General features: G+C 37.5%; 2 protein-coding genes across 7 annotated transcripts in view; both read left to right on the top strand.

The window, feature by feature from the left end:
• GNPTAB (N-acetylglucosamine-1-phosphate transferase subunits alpha and beta) overlaps positions 1-6,998 on the top strand; it is a 45,612-nt gene extending 38,614 nt beyond the window's left edge. For 4 of the 6 annotated variants that reach the window (XM_074871850.1, XM_074871853.1, XM_074871852.1 and 1 more), the window contains 3 exons: positions 2,997-3,164; positions 4,487-4,577; positions 5,735-6,998. In XM_074871850.1, the coding sequence (XP_074727951.1) occupies positions 2,997-3,164; positions 4,487-4,577; positions 5,735-5,812 (337 nt within the window). In that variant the 3' untranslated portion in view covers positions 5,813-6,998. Of the gene's footprint in view, positions 1-2,996; positions 3,165-4,486; positions 4,578-5,186; positions 5,245-5,734 lie in introns of all 6 variants that reach the window. The other 2 variants (XM_074871851.1, XM_074871855.1) reach the window with 2 other exon arrangements.
• Positions 6,999-8,341: 1,343 nt separating this feature from the next.
• Positions 8,342-15,743, top strand: part of SYCP3 (synaptonemal complex protein 3) — a 12,143-nt gene continuing 4,741 nt past the window's right edge. The window contains exons 1-6 of the mRNA XM_074871849.1: positions 8,342-8,764; positions 9,107-9,168; positions 10,426-10,570; positions 11,743-11,818; positions 12,768-12,802; positions 15,141-15,258. Of these exons, the coding sequence (XP_074727950.1) occupies positions 10,441-10,570; positions 11,743-11,818; positions 12,768-12,802; positions 15,141-15,258 (359 nt within the window). The 5' untranslated portion in view covers positions 8,342-8,764; positions 9,107-9,168; positions 10,426-10,440. The remainder of the gene's footprint in view (positions 8,765-9,106; positions 9,169-10,425; positions 10,571-11,742; positions 11,819-12,767; positions 12,803-15,140; positions 15,259-15,743) is intronic.

Genomic DNA, 15,743 nt, shown 5'->3' with positions numbered 1-15,743 from the left:
CCACCTTGCAAAGCAAAGGATGCTGTGTTTGAGACTCAAGTCTGAATCTGCTTTGCAGAAGCATTCAACTGTAGTCCTGAGCCCACTGCATAAGATTGGGGCTTGACAAGACATGGTGAGATAATTTAATAGCTAGCTGTCCTAGAAGTGAGACAGGACCTCCACCCATCTCCTCTCCTTCCTTGCTCTTGGTTGCACACTTCTATCTTGCTTCTGTCTTCAGAAAACTAGAGTTCTCTGCCAATTTAATGATTTTGGCCTCAAGGAGGGGTCTCACAAGTGTCAAAAAGCAGAGCAAGGAGGAAGGTAGATCCAGGTGCCTTGGGTCAGGGAAAGTGAAACCTCCTCTTGCAGGTCACAGCAAGCTACTGGGTAATCTCAGCTGCCTGTAAAGCTACACTATTGTTTGCATTTGTAGATAAACAGCAGGTTTTCACCTGCCTCTTACACTGTACTACTTGCTACGCCATTCATTTAGAAAGGAGAACCCTAGTCTTGAGACGTTTTGCACCTGAAGGTGGTTTGTATCTATTGCTCCTCCTTACAAGAGTGCCTTCTGGCCACAGAACTCCTGCATTCCAGTTCCCACAATGACCCAGTTCGAAAGAAAAATGGACAATGCCCTAACTCATCCTCCTCCTTCCTCTCCCTTCTCTGTTTCTTTGTATCTGCTGGCTAGGACTTTTTTTTTTTTTTTGAAATGTAGGTGTGATTTCGAGCCTTGTTAGGCCCAGGTAGGGCACATAACATGAGTTTCTCACCTTTGGTGTTCAAGTTCATGCTTGCAATCACCGGCTTATTTTGAAGGGTGGTTGCTGATGTCAGACTTGACGCTGTGTTGGTTTTGGTATGAGTATGCCTAATGGATTGAGGCCTTCTGGCAACTTAATGGAGCTGCCTGTTCTGTGGAGTGATTGCATCCTTAGATGAGGATGGTTTGAGTAAGGGTGCCTAGTCTGTTGTTTCAGGAACCTCAGCAGGCAAGATGAGGCAGATGAGCTGATCTGTCTTGAATCTTCCCTAGTTTTTATATGATGCACTGGCATGCTCTTATGGACTTAGCCTGAGACTCCACATATGCACACCCTTTTGTTGTGTTTTTTTTTTTTCTCTTAAGGAACAATAGTGTGTTGTAGTTCCAGATTGTTGACTGGATCATGAAGTGGAGTCAATTGCTTGGGCATTATTCTTGCAAAGTATAGTGCAGTACTGTAGCCATAGATTGTTAGCAAAGGAGAGCTGTAATGGCAACGTAAGCTGGCCATTTCCTTCTCTTTGCCATGTTTTCTCTGCATATAAAACAACAATTATACACAGTCTCTTAAAACAGGTATTCAATGCCTCTCTTGGGATGAACTAGAGGTATTGTTTACTTACTGACCTGTCTTAAACGTTTGGTTTGCATCCTTAAGGAAAAATGAGCCTTGTATTAGTTCTGGACTATCCAAAGGAATGTCAGGTTTGGTTTCTTTTGGATGGATTAAAACAGTCTTTCCATTTGAAACAGGTTAAGATCCTCATCGCCCCCACTTGCTATGCTTTGGTTTGCTAAGGTAGCAACTTCTCAGTCTGCAAACTGCATCTCTTTCAGATGAAGCTAAACAGGGGTATACACTCCAGGAGTGCAGCTACTGCATTCCCAGGGCTAATGAGCTGCCAGTCCAAGGGACAGGGTCAGGAATAGTCCAGAATAAACTCCCAAAATGCTTATACTGTAGACATGACTGCCATAACTAGCTGCTTTGCATAGTATTACTTGATAGTGTACACATAACCTGCTCATCTTTTCAGAGGAGAGGTGTATTTTGTTCTTCTCAGATGTAGCAACTTGAATGACTGTTTATCCTCTGCATGTAATTGTCTAGAGCAAGGTTATCAGTTATGCCAGATTCAGTACAGACTGAGGAAAAGTAGTAATGCCCTGTGTAGGCTGATTCGCATGCTCTAGAGTGCTGCTTATTTCCAGCTTCATGTAGGAAGTCTGAACTTTGCTCTTTGAAAGAGCACACCATACTATAGAGAATACAGCTGACCAGAACTACTTATTTACAAAGGTTAGCAATTACAAGGCATATGTCACCAGATATGATTTCTCCCTCTGGGGAAATGTAAGGGTCTTGTATCTCACAATATAAATAAAGCACATAACCTTGCCCATATGTGGGAAAGGGAATTTTTGTTGTCGAGCACCAGGTCAGAGTAGCCAAGGGTACATAGCAGTCTAGCACACTAGCTGCTGCTTTAGTTTCTATAATTTGCAGTAACTTAGTTTCTTATATGAGAAATAACTCTCTGCAAGAGGCGTTATTGGGAGCATGCTTATTTCGTCACAGTGATTTCCATATAAATTCTATACAGGTGATGGTTGGTTGTATTTTGGTTGATTAGACAAGTTCAGCTTTGGGTCTGTGATTCAAGTCATGTCGTGCCCAATTTATGTAGTGTTCTCAGTAACTCAAAGCTGGGGACCAAGCTTTTGCCTTCTCTTGTACAACTTTCTATAGTTTTTATGTTGACTTTCTCTGAAGACCGCAGCATACACAGTAAAATATTAATAATTTAGTATGTTTGCCTCCTACAGTGGAGCTCACTTTGTTATTTAAGACACTTTACTCATGATAATTTATTTAAAACTATAAAAACCCTTACCCAAATCATAATGCTGGCCTTCTAACCTGCTGTCTGTACCCAGTGTTGGACCCTGGGATGATGCATACTAGTGCCCATTAGATGGCAGCAATATATAAATAAAAGAGGGAAATGTGGCTTGTCATTGGATTCTTCAGAGGTTTTGACTCGCTGTCAGCCTTGGTGCTCTTAGAATTAAAATCAAATTAATTTAAAATAATGTAACAACAAGGAAACTGATTACCAGTAACAAATATATCAGTTTGGTTTTAAAAGGATACTGTATCAATTTTGTCTAAAAAAGATTCAGTGTTCTTGGGTTGCCAGTACCTTTGCTATATTATTAAAGAAATATTCTTGCTTTCTAGAAAATTTGTTTGCCTAAATGACAATATTGATCACAATCATAAGGATGCTCAGACAGTGAAAGCGGTGCTTAGGGATTTTTATGAATCAATGTTTCCCATACCTTCCCAATTTGAACTGCCAAGAGAATATCGGAATCGTTTCCTTCACATGCATGAACTCCAGGAATGGTATGTTACACAGGTTCTCTTCAAGTTATTGTAGTGCAATGGCATGTAATTATAGGACGTATCATTACAAACTTGTTTTTCCCCTCAGTATTGTCATGAAGGATTTAACAGTTAAAATAATGTGAAAATATTTGAATGGACTAAAATTTGAGGTTTGCAGGATTTGGGTTTTTCTGGTGCTCATAAAGTCATTAACATTTCATTGTTTGGCCCTAACCTACTTCAAAGAAATAGTTGTTGCTTTTTTTAAAAAAGTAATTCAGGACTTCTGCTTTCTTAAAATGTAAAAAACCCCACCGTTGTTTGGAATGCCTGTTGCACAAGGGCAATATAAACTGTTAAGTTTCTCACTAAGCAAGGTTTTTTTATCTTTCAGACAGCAATAATCAGCTGGATAATCATCAGAAAAGATACATGTGTGTGTCTCTTAAATAATGTGTGAAATTTTTGTGTGTGTGTGTACCTCTTGCCATTTCATAAATACTAACTTCAGAAATTGGGGTAGTTGATTTCAGAATACAAGCAAAAGGTTGGCAGGTACAGTGACAAAAATGAGACAAGACTAGTCTAGTAATTTTGTTGCTGTTCAGCAAATTATGAGAAATAGCTGTTAGTAAGGAAAGAGAAAATATTAGAGGAACTGTAGAAGGAATGAGAAGGATTGTAGGTGACAAGAATTAGGTGTGGATTGTAGTGCTACAAGCCCTGCTGTAGCAGTGGCAGAGGGAGTAGGGGGCAAACCCATTTCAGCAGTTAGCTGATGAAGTTTGTGCTGGAGGAGTGGACATATTGTTGGCTCCCTTTTTGAGGACATCCATTAGGACTTTGTTAGCTTCAAAAAAACACTTTATTTTGACTCGTTTGTAGCCGAAGTAGATTTGTACCAGGGTGGGTTAAAGCATGCTGATGTGCTGGTGGAACTCCATGTTTATCAAAATGTTTTACAGAATCATAGGACAGCCCAGGTTGGAAGGGACCTCAAGATCATCAGGTCCAATATTTTGTGGGAAGTTGCATCTTGAAAACCTCCAGTGGTGGGGACTTCACCACGTCCTGAGGAGGTTGTTCCACTGAATGATTGTTCTCGCTGTAAAAAAATTTCTTATATCAAGATGAAACCTCTCCCAGTCCAACATGTACCTGTTGCCCCTTGTCCACATGTGGCTCTTTGCAAAGAGAGGGCTTTCCATCCTCTTTCCAGCCACCCTTTAAGTACTGGAAAAAAGCTTCCTTTGCCTGTTTCATGGAAACTCTTTAAAGTTTATATGTTTGCATTTATAATATATGAAGCTGTTTTTCTGTTTCCTTCTTTCTTTGTGCAGGAGGGCATACAGAGACAAGCTCAAATTCTGGACCCATTGTGTTCTAGTAACACTTATTGTATTTACAGTCATCTCATTTTTTGCTGAACAGGTAAAATTAATACCTTCTTATAGAATCTATAACACTTAATAGATTGCTGTATCTTCAGGCTAACATAAGATGGATTTTTTTTAAAATAGGTTTTGAAAAGTAGCTAGGATTTTTCCTTCATAAGGGAAGTAAAAATGTTACATGACTAATAATTAGATTGCTTTGATTTTTAAGTCATCATGCTGAGATTCCTTGAAAAAAAGTCATATGGGGGGAAGGAGAGTGGTATTGCCTTTTCAGGTGCCTTGTGACTATCGAGTCCATCATTCAGTGTGCTAAATTTGGATGCTCAAAATTAGTAATTGCTTTTGAAATTCTTGGTCTATTAACACACATATTAGTAAAAGTGCAAATTAAGTTAACAGGAAGAAAATTTAAGTAATGGCAATACTCTAGTCCTGAAGAGAATCTCAAGGTATTTAGAGGCCTTGCAAAATCTCATCCCTAAGTAATTTCAAAGACTCCTATTGAATTCAAAAGGTTTTTAATCTGACTCAAAGGAAAAACCCCTCCACTTCTGCAAGCATAAAATGGCTTTCTTGAACGTGATTAATCCTGCTAAACTTAGAGGGAGTCAATGGAACAAATCATATGGGTAATTCTTTGCAGGTTGGGGCCTTAAGTAACACTTTCCGTGGTCTGATGAAGAGGGTGTAATTCTTGAAAGGTTGGCTTTTGATTATTATTTTTTTCCCACCTGTAACTTTTGCATGAATCTTTCCCTTGATTTTCAACCTTTTGTATTAGAAAACTCACCCTCCGTTAGTAACTTGGTTTTGAAAGGGGGTACTCAACCCAGTAGTACAGCTAGGTATGTAAATCCTGGTTTAAGATGCCAGCTGTATGTTGATCTTTTAGAAACTGAATGTAGCCCGGTATTTAATTTAAATACAGAAATTAATTTTAAAATAATCAGAATATAGGCATACTGTATTTCTCACTTTCTGCTTGTATTCTGGTTATTGAGAAGTCCAGTAGAAATGTGCACACCTAATAGATGAATGAGTAAATAACTTCCTGTGCAGTCAAAAAAAGAACAGTATTGACTTAATTACCATGAATAGTACAGATTTTATAGTTTCTATTATGAAAGTCTGGCCAGCTGTGCACCTCTAGCCCAGCAGAGAACTAAATACTGTATTTTTTTCTCTCCTCAGCTAATTGCACTTAAACGGAAGATTTTTCCAAGGAGAAGGATCCAAAAGGAAGTTGGTCATGAACGAATCAAAGTGTAGAAGAGCTTTATTTTGGAGATCAGTCTACCTCAAGATGTGATAAGCATTTAAAATCTCTCTCTCATAAGTGTCTTTTATGGTTTGACATTTAAGTACGTTGGGATGAAGAAAAAAAATCATGCATCTACAGTTAGAATCTCCACAGTACTCTTCATAATATACAAGCTGCTGGAGCTGTGACAATGCAAAAGAGAAAAAAAAAAAAAAAAAGGAATTGCAGGAAACCTGTACATAGGCAGTTTTCAACTCATCTTACTTTACAACTGTTAGTTCATGGCCATGTTATCCTTTTTTATAAAAAGGGTTACCTAAAGAAATGTAACTGCATTTATTGCAGTGGATGTTGCCAACTAGATAAAATGTTGGAAGGCAAAATTGTTTGGGATCAGTTTAAGAGGTCCTTGATCTCGCATTCCAAAACATTTTGCAAATTTTTATCGTTGCTGCTTTTTTTTTTTAGCCCTACGGGAAAATTGAGAGTTATGTAACTTGTCATTTAGATTTAGTATACATTTATTGATGTTGACGTTATTTAAAGCACAGTGACAATTCATTCCCCTATTTGTAATATTTAATTGGGATTTGGAAAAAATGTGTGCTAATAAAATACACAGTAACAGAACAACTAATGGTTATTTGAAAGATACTTTGTATCTGGTGCATTATATTCCAAAGACTACGATGGTGTTATTGCTTGGCTTGATTACAAAGAGAGGGTTGTAATTAAATGAAAAGCATCCAGGTATGGTATTTTACAAGCATTGTAAATATAAAAGCAAAAGTGCCTCTCTATATGAATGGGTAACAAACTTTTAATGTAGCAATGTATGGGAGCAGTGTTTCACTTCAGAAAACAACATACATACTGACATGAAGCTTTGGTGTTTTTAGATTTAACAGGGTTTGGTCCTGTATTTTGCTGAGACATCAGAATAGTGTGTGTGGTTTTATGTGGGAAAGGATACTGAATCTTTTCAAGCAGAAATTTTTGGTGGTATATCTTCAGTTAATTGTAATAGCAGTATTCAAAAAAGCATTAATTTTTGTAATCAGATGATGTACAAAATGTATGTGCATATGCATTGTAAGATACTTGGTTTGCTTTGAAATTAACTAAAATGTGCTAAAAGTTTTGTCTGTTGTTTCTGTTTTAAAGTAAAACAAAACTCACTCATTGATAAATCAACATTAATGTGTATGAATCCTTATAAATTCTTATTTTTCCCTTAAACTTCCAACAGTAATAATTTCATACTAATTTGAAACATGAACGGATACTCAAAGTAGAATGAAACTTTGAGCACTGTAAAAATGTAAGCACTTTTAATTATTAAGGTTATATTTCATGCTAGCAATATATATTATGCTGAAACACAGAATATAAGTAGTTTAAATCTACAGTACTTCAGACTAGCAGAAAATGAGATTTCAGGAAACAAAAGAAAACTTTGATAGCTTCTTACACTTCAGACTATTAGGTAGATTCAAGTTTAATTAGGGTCTGTTTGTTTAAAAATTACATTTGGTATTCTAATCATAAAGTTGGAAAAACTTGGTTGAAATGTTAAGGCAGTTTTTCTGCTGAAGTGATGTATAAGTAAACAGATTGCAGAGGTAGCTCAGCTGTCACTGCACTTCCTTTTTGTTTAAGCAAAGTTTTGAAGGTAGATTCATGGCATTTTGTTTCACTACAGCAGGAAGAGCCCAAAAGATGTAGCATCAACTTACTGAGAAGCATTCATTGAAAATCACTGCTAAAATCTGTGTGTATGGTACCTGGAAAAAATACTGTGGGGGGTTGCTGTGAGGAAAGTTAACTCCACCCTAGCCAAGACCCAGTGAAAACTTAGTATTTCCTTAACTAAGTTTAAGTAAAATGTCTCAAAATTGTTGAGGTTAATGAGAATATTGAAAATGTGAAATAGTGGTAGGATTTTTAAGTTTTTGTATTTGATCTCTAAGTAAAGAGCAAAATACCTTAACTGCCTGAGGACAGAAAATCCTGTGAGAACAGTAGAAAAATCTGTAACGTCAAACATGTAGTTTGTAAAATTAATCTGACACGAGAAATATTGTCTGTTTGCATTAATTTATGGAAAAATTCTCCCTTGGCATCATACCCTAGCCTACATACCCACCAGAACAACTTATTTTGCAGAGTTTTTGTTGTCTGAATGAGAAAGCCATTTCTATAAAAAGAGACTCAAACTAATGGTAGGTGAGGTTTAAACGAGTTTAATGCTGCATCTGCACGACGCGCGCGGCCTGGACCACTGGTCCCGCTCCGTCGGGCCCGGGGACGCGTGTCACTGCGCATGCGCTCCCTCCCTTTCGTAGCGTCCTCCCGGCTTCCCGCCTTTTCCGCGGGGAGGGAGTTGCTGAGGGGGCACCGGCTCCGGTCGTGCCGGTCTGCCTACTCGCCCGGGAGAGGCGCGGGGGCGCCCGAGGGCTGCGAGAGGCTCCGGTGCTAATTGGGGTGGGAGGATTGGGACGGAGCGGTGTTCCTTCTGCCTGCGGGAGGGTGTCAGACTCCCTGCCGCTGGTGGGTCCCCTCCGTGTGAGGCGGCGGCGGCCGGGGTGGGCGCTGCGTGGGGGTGAGGTGGTGAGAGTGAAGATGAGGCCATCGCAGGGCAGAGGGAGAGGGATGAAGGGTGTTTGGGTGGAGAGTAAGGAACAGGGATAGGACACCACGGTGCCCGTCTGACGCCTCAGTGGCTTCCCTCCAAAACCTATGGTGGTGGTGGTGTGGTGCAGGCCCAAGTCTCCCTTGCTGCTCTGAGCGAGAAACAGGTGGGCCCCCGTGATGAAAAGCCCCATTGTAGTAAAGTCACACAAATACTGGTTTATTTCACATCTTTTTGGGCAGGGTGAAAAAAGGAGGTGAGCTTCTCTGAAAAATCATTATTAAATACACAACGGTGGTTTGAAGATAACTCGAATCTGCTAAAGGAGGTAGCTACACAGGATGGGTGAAAGCTGTATGGGGCTGTGAGGTGGCAAGATTGTTTTACAGTGTATGGAGGAACTGGGAAGTTCTGGTTGGTATACTGATTTTCAGTACAAAGAAAATTGCCTGTATGTGAGATAAAATACATGCTTGCAGTTTAAAGTTGAAGCACTTTGTTTGGCAGCACAGCCAATGCCATGCCAGTACTTTACATGATGTTTTCAACAGCTGCAGTAGTTGAAAGCAGAATGAGTCTTGAAAATTTTCTCTCATTTGAGGATAATTTTAATGCAAGAGCTTTTAATTTTCAATTAATAATTTAAAGACGTTTTGGTTTTGTTTTTCAGGAAATGTAATGTCTAAAAATCTTCAGGCTATATAGAGAAGCATCAACTACAGAAAAAGCTGGGTATTAAAAAGCAGTATTCCTTACTTTGTAGGTTACTGTGATCATGTTGTATATATCTATGTAGTAATTGGTTAAAAAAACATATTTTCATAGCTATGGACAACTCACTCAAAAAACAGAAATGGGAAAGTCAGGTGTGTTGGGGGGACTTCACGGTCCTGGAAATTCAAAAGCTCTTTACTGGAGTTCTGGTTTTCAGTGTGTGAATTTAATTTTCAGATCTATCTTTGCCCTGGCTTGTGGAAAACCTGTTGATATTTTTAGCTGTGTTGAACTGTGTCTAGAATGAGAAGTTTATCCACTTCTGAGTCATGTCTTGCTCAGTTTGGAAACAGGGTACTTGCAGATGATGATTTTTTCTGTATTCTTTCCATCTTTCAAGTAATCCTGTTATTTTTGGAAGGATTTTTAAAAGTATATGTCATGTGACACTTAACTTGAAATGCTTCGTACCTCTTGCTATCAAAGATAATGAAAAATATTTCAGCAAGGTTTCAGTAGCTTGCTATTTCCTGTTGTAGTTGTATATTGTTTCTATTGATGATAAAGTGCTAAGGAGAAAATGATTTTATCATTCGTATGTTTAATGATTACAACTATGCTTTTTTCCTTCTAAATAGATATTTTACTCCTTGAATATTTATAAAAATCCATATATAAACATTAGTGTTACTAAAATAATATTGTTTTTTTAAGAGGGCAGTGTATTTGTAAAATGTTTACAAATACAGAACTGCATTAGTTACATTACAGAAGGCAGAGGCATAATAGCTATAAATAAATTCAGAAAGTTAAAGTTGCCCAGGATTTTTAAAAATGGCATATGTGTGTGTGTATTTGTGTCTCTAGTGTGGGATGGATCATAGAATCAGATTGTTCTTTATGGTTTATCATTTCTGTGTTTTGTAAAATAGAATATTGGCATAGCTTTTTGGAAATGCAGTACTGGATATGTCAAAATACATCATAAACATTATGGAAGCCGAACAGGCAGGCACCTTAAAAAAGTGCATCATTTTCTTCCTTCTTTTTCAGCAGAATCAAGTATGTTCCTACTAGCCCTGGTATTTTTTTTTCACCCCGTTCTTAAAAACACCACCTGTGGATTACCTCAAAACTAAAACAGTTTGACTGCTTGAATGTCCTTACAGGTAGCGAGTGTTACAGAGGTGTCCATAACAGGTCAATGTAAGCATAAAACCATATTTCTTCTCAAAGTGAGGAAAGTTATGTAACAAATACAGCATACTGTTTCAGTAAGAAAATCTCATTATGGCACCATCGGGAAGAAAGCATGGAGGAAAAGCTGGTAAAACAGCACAGGAAAATCAAGCCATACCTGCCTATGACTTTCAGGAGGAAAGAAAAGATCTGAGTGGATCAGAGGAAGATATTAGAGAAGGTGCTTTTATGATTTTTATTTTTTTGAAATGTGAAGTTTATAATATTTCTGACTATGAATAGAAATGAAAACACTTCCATGTTAGCGAGTGTCTGAGTAAGCTTGGTTCATAATGTTTGTGACAGCTAACCTCTTATTGTATAATTTTGATCAGTAAGAGAAGAATACAATGGAATAGCTCTGTATAGTGCACTATTATGTCTCAAAATTATAGGTGGAGTCTTTAATAGAGTAGGATTTTATTACATAATTTGTTTTACCTTATTTTAATGCCATATCCTTCTATCACCTGGCTGCATATAAAGTTGTGAGATCAGGATAGCACACAAGAGCTCTGCTTGCTTGTATGGAGTGCTGAGTTGGGTATGGTAGTTGAAGTCTGAATGCTGGCAGGGTTAACAGTACTTCAGGAAGAATCTGAACAGAGGAAAAAAAAAAAAGGAAGAAGCAGAGAAAGGTGAGGAAAAAAGAAAATAACTCAACCGAGGGATTCTTGTTTAATTTTGAGGGAGTGTCATAAAAAAGTGGACTTTGCTTAAAAATGCAGTTCTCGTTCATAACATGATAGTTTTTTGTAAAGTTTGATGTAACTCCATTTCTGGATTTTTGTCTTTCAGCAGTTACATCTGGGTTTATTCTACTAATTTCTTCCCTTCTTCATTTGTTCAGACTAAATTTCACACACACACACACCCCCTCAAATAGAAATCTGACAGGCAAGGATTTTTATTTTCTGGAAAGAATATAATTGTCTATTTGTGATTTTGCTTTTTTAAAGATCAGAGTACACTATTTCAGTACTTATTTTACATTAAAATGAAAATTAATAGATTGGTCTTTTTCAATTTTTAGATTATTTTTACTTTTCTGATGATATATTGTGAGTTGGGAGTAACTATGTAGTAGTGGACAGAGAAGCTAAACCTGGTTGAGACCAGTCCAGGGGAACTCAAGGCAGTGCCAGCTCAAACCTGGCTTTGCAGAATAATTCACCACCATCTGTCAATTCCAGATTCAAAGTTTTTGCTTCATGTGTTATGGATGGGAACTGAGACCCATGAGACATGTTCAGAGAAGTGGCATTACAGAAAAGTAATTACACTTTTAATAACTCAAATTACCCCCGCAAAATATAAGATACTTTTGTAAAACTTTTTGAAATTTGTATTAAGGTGAAACATCAGTAATGGAGAAGCATGGAAAAAAAAGACCTTTGGTGACTACCCATGTGGTTCCAGATGATGTGGGGTAAGGTTAGGGGTTTGGGGGGGGGGGGTATTTTTTTTTTTTTTTTTTTTTTCAAAATAATCAAGTCTTAAATAGATACTGATTTCAGTTAACTCACTGCTTGTTTGGCTTGGGGTTTTTTTCTAGTGTTTGATTGAAAAATCAGGTGACAGATAATACAGTAGTAGTAGGTAAAAAAGAATGTAAAGTTTTAAAATGAGTAATTCTGCAGTTTCTTTGTAGATACTTTTGAACATGCATTACAAAATTATATATTTGTGTGAGTTCTTAAAATTCTTGTTTCTTTCAAAAGATGATTTTTTATCCTAAACTGTTGATAATTTCATTAATTCTTTTTCCTCTGATCTGTGTTGCTTGAAGATACTAACAGTACTTTAAATGATCCAACTATTGCATGAAGTATGTGTATGTTGAAATAGTTTTTAGCAAGATTACAACTGTTGAGTTGAAGATACATTTTCTTTGCCCACCATGTCCCTTTTTGGACTTGTCAGCTATTGTATCACTGCCTTAAAGGTGTTGTAAAAACAACCTTGATATTATTTGTCTTGGATTTTTCTTACTGTGCCAGTCATGCGAACTGTGATGGACTTGTTTTCATTTGATGTTCCAAATACCTTTTGTGTTTTCTTGGTTTCTTTTTGTATAGGGAATGATCAATTTTATTTACTGTCGTACCTCAGTCAAGACCCTTTAAATGCCTAATACTGCCTTTTTACTGGGGACTAAGTTAATAGATTCTAGTAATTTTTTTTTTAAAAAACCAAATTAGTCTAAAAAAGAGACCTCTCGCAGGAGGAGTGCATTTTTTATCTTGTAGAACAGCAGCAGCTCTGTCACTGCTTACAAGTAACAGGCACGTGAATAAAATTAGTTTTAAGCATATACAAAAGGTCTTATTCTGAAGTCAGAAAATGGGCAAATAAAAATTTTAAACGCTATTTTGTAGGGGTGAAGTACAGAATATGCTGGAAAGATTTGGAGGTAAGTACATTTACATTCTAATAAATTAAAAACCAATGTTTAAGTTGCAGAATTGGCAGTAATTCCTTACCTTAAAATAACTTTCAAGATTTACATAAAATGACCGGTCTTTGTAGCATTTTTCAGCATTTCTGAAAAAAAACCAGTTTTCAGAAAAAAGGTTGTATCTAAGTAGAGCAAAAGGGAAAGAAGAGAAGGGAATAACTGCATATAAAGTGAGATGTAAGTATTGGTGTAGGTAATTACAAAGGAAAAAGGGAAGGATGCATGAGTGCTTTTGATTATCAGCTTCAATTTTAAGATTAAGTTTAAGAGATAGTAAGAGGATTGCATTGTATAGAAAAGGGACAATATGAGTTAGCTGTTGTTCTTACTCAGGTTTTTATTACAGTGATGTAGAAGTGACTGGGGAGACTTGAGTGAGACATTAGGGGCATGTAAATGTTAATATAAGTTACGTAGAACAAGTATTTCTAATTCTAGACAAAGAAGTTTGGAAGTAGACTGTAGTTGCGATACAGAATGAGCTAGAGGGTAGTCTGTACTCCACACTTTCAGAAATACAGAGAACAGGGAATCAGTAGAAAAGAGAATTTCAGCAGTCAGGAAGAAGAGTACAACTTTCTAGAAGAGCTAAAAAATGAAGGAAGTAATAGCAGTCATCCAGTGATGAGGGGTTTATGCACATCACCTAGCTGGATTTAGTTTTGCTATAATCAGATCCTCAAATGGCTCTATTTATAGTTAAATTTCCAGCTGAATTCTAGATAGCTGACAGGTTAGAGAAAAAACACATTTCACTTGTAAAGAAAGTATAATACGCATCACAGTGTAACAAAGCATCGAAAAGCCGTGAAAGGAAGGGAAACCATCTTAATGCCAGGATTACATACTCAATAGCTGATTAATACTTGCATTGTATGTATAAAGACTGTACACAGTCATTACTTGCATGTAAATCTTAAGGTGAAAAGAGGAGGTCAAGGAATTCCTTAATCCATGAGTTAAGAATTTTTGCTGTTAAGGTACATATTAGAATGCTACTGTAGATCTAGCACTCTAGATAGGAGGAGGATTTTAATGTTAAAAAGCTAGGATTGCTTGTTATTGAAGGCTCAAAAATAGGATGGAAGGAAGGAAAATGAATGGATCAGAGAGAGGATGCTGTCTGCTCAAAAATAATAAGTTTGGCATTAGCCAGGGGCAGATGCCTCAGGAAATTAGAGAGGTTTGACAGATGTTTCCTGAAATCTACAGTGAGAAGGAAAAGAAATTGCTATATTATCCTGAAGCTGTGGCTTCTTAAATCTCCAAATGTAAATTAAAGTGAAACAAATGTACTAACTTCTATTAACTTGAATACTTCTTAAAAAGTACCATCTCTCCGAAGTATGAAAAAGTTTGTCATTCATTCATTCATTATGTTCACAGTGATAGTAATCACATACTACCTTTCATTTATTTCTAAAATCTAAGTAATTTAAGTATTACTCTGAAATGTGTTTTTTCTATAAAAAACCTAGAAAGTGTCAGGATAACTAATTTCCTTGAAGGTCTGGAAACTGAGCTGGCACTGCAGTCATGCAGCTAAATTAATGAGCATTTTGACGGTGTGACTAAAACATCATTAGATACTAGAGAAAAGACCAAGATGTCTGTACTCAGTCAGGTTTGTGAAAGGTATCTCTAGCTTTGAATGTAGAATTTACAGACTATGAGATGTCCAAATACAGTGTTTGAAGATACACAGTGTGACCTGACTGGGTAGCGCTTCTAGTGTTTCAAGCATGTATGTCTGCTTATTGTATGGGCGATACGTTAGAAGTGCGTGCTGGACCGTAATGATCAGTAGGGGAACACACATGATGACAGTGTATAAGGGACTGATTTAAATGTATGTGATGGAAGCACTGCAGCAGCCCCAAGTTCAAACCGCTGGGCAGTTTCAGTTCACTGTGTGTGTCTGCTCAGAGCCAGCCTGACACCGTACCCAGAATGAAAGAAGCTAAAGCTGAGTCACCTCAGCGTAGGTCCTACTTGGTCTGGCCCCTGAGAGAGGTGGGACTCGAAGCAGATGTGAGAGTAGCTGGTGGGGCTGGGCAACAAGCAGCTGCAACTTCAGAGGCCAGGTGTCGGTTAAGGTGTACGGGGGCTTAGGGAAGCAGCACTCACCCCAGTGCCAACAGCAGGCTGAGGGACACACAGCAGCCAGGAACCCAGCTTCTTTCCAGCAGAACACTTTTCGTTTGCTTCTCCAAAGGGTAACTCATCAGCATTTTTAATAAAAGGCACAATGTATCTCGGTATGCTTAATTTCTAAATATTCTTTGATTTTTAGCTGACATTAACAAGGCTCTCTTAGCTAAGAGGAAAAGATTAGAAATGTATACAAAAGCCTCACTCAAAACCAGTAACCAGAAGATTGAACATGTTTGGAAAACACAGCAGGAACAAAGGTAACATTTACCCTTGTTTTTCAGACCTGTGAAATCAAATTCCCTCTTGTGTCAGCATGGATAGTTGGTCCATCTTCTTGCACATAAATAGCAAGTAGTGTATCTACTAGTTACATACCTGCTCAGGTCCTCTGTGTCTGCTGCCTCCAGTTGTGTCTGCTCGGTTAAACTGACAGCAGTGGTTAACATAGTGCTTTCTCTGTTGAATGGAGAAACTCAAGATTTGGAATTTTGAGAGCAAGCTACCTTAAAGAGCTGGGTGTACTTTTGTTTTATCTTTATGGAAAATGACCTTTGATGTTATTTTTGTCTTTTAAACCAATATTTTTATTTTTTCCACTTCAGTTGGAATTTTCTCTTTCTACCTGAAAACTGACAAATGTTCAGTAAAACTTTTATGCCATTCTGGTTAAGAAAATAATTTTTATTTTCGCATTGTAAATAATTTTCACCCTACATAACACTCCTCTTGCCTCTTAAGGCAT

This window comes from Strix uralensis, chromosome 5 (genome assembly GCF_047716275.1).
Source record: "Strix uralensis isolate ZFMK-TIS-50842 chromosome 5, bStrUra1, whole genome shotgun sequence".
Taxonomy (NCBI): Eukaryota; Metazoa; Chordata; class Aves; order Strigiformes; family Strigidae; genus Strix; species Strix uralensis.
This window is presented reverse-complemented; position numbering and strand designations above follow the sequence as displayed.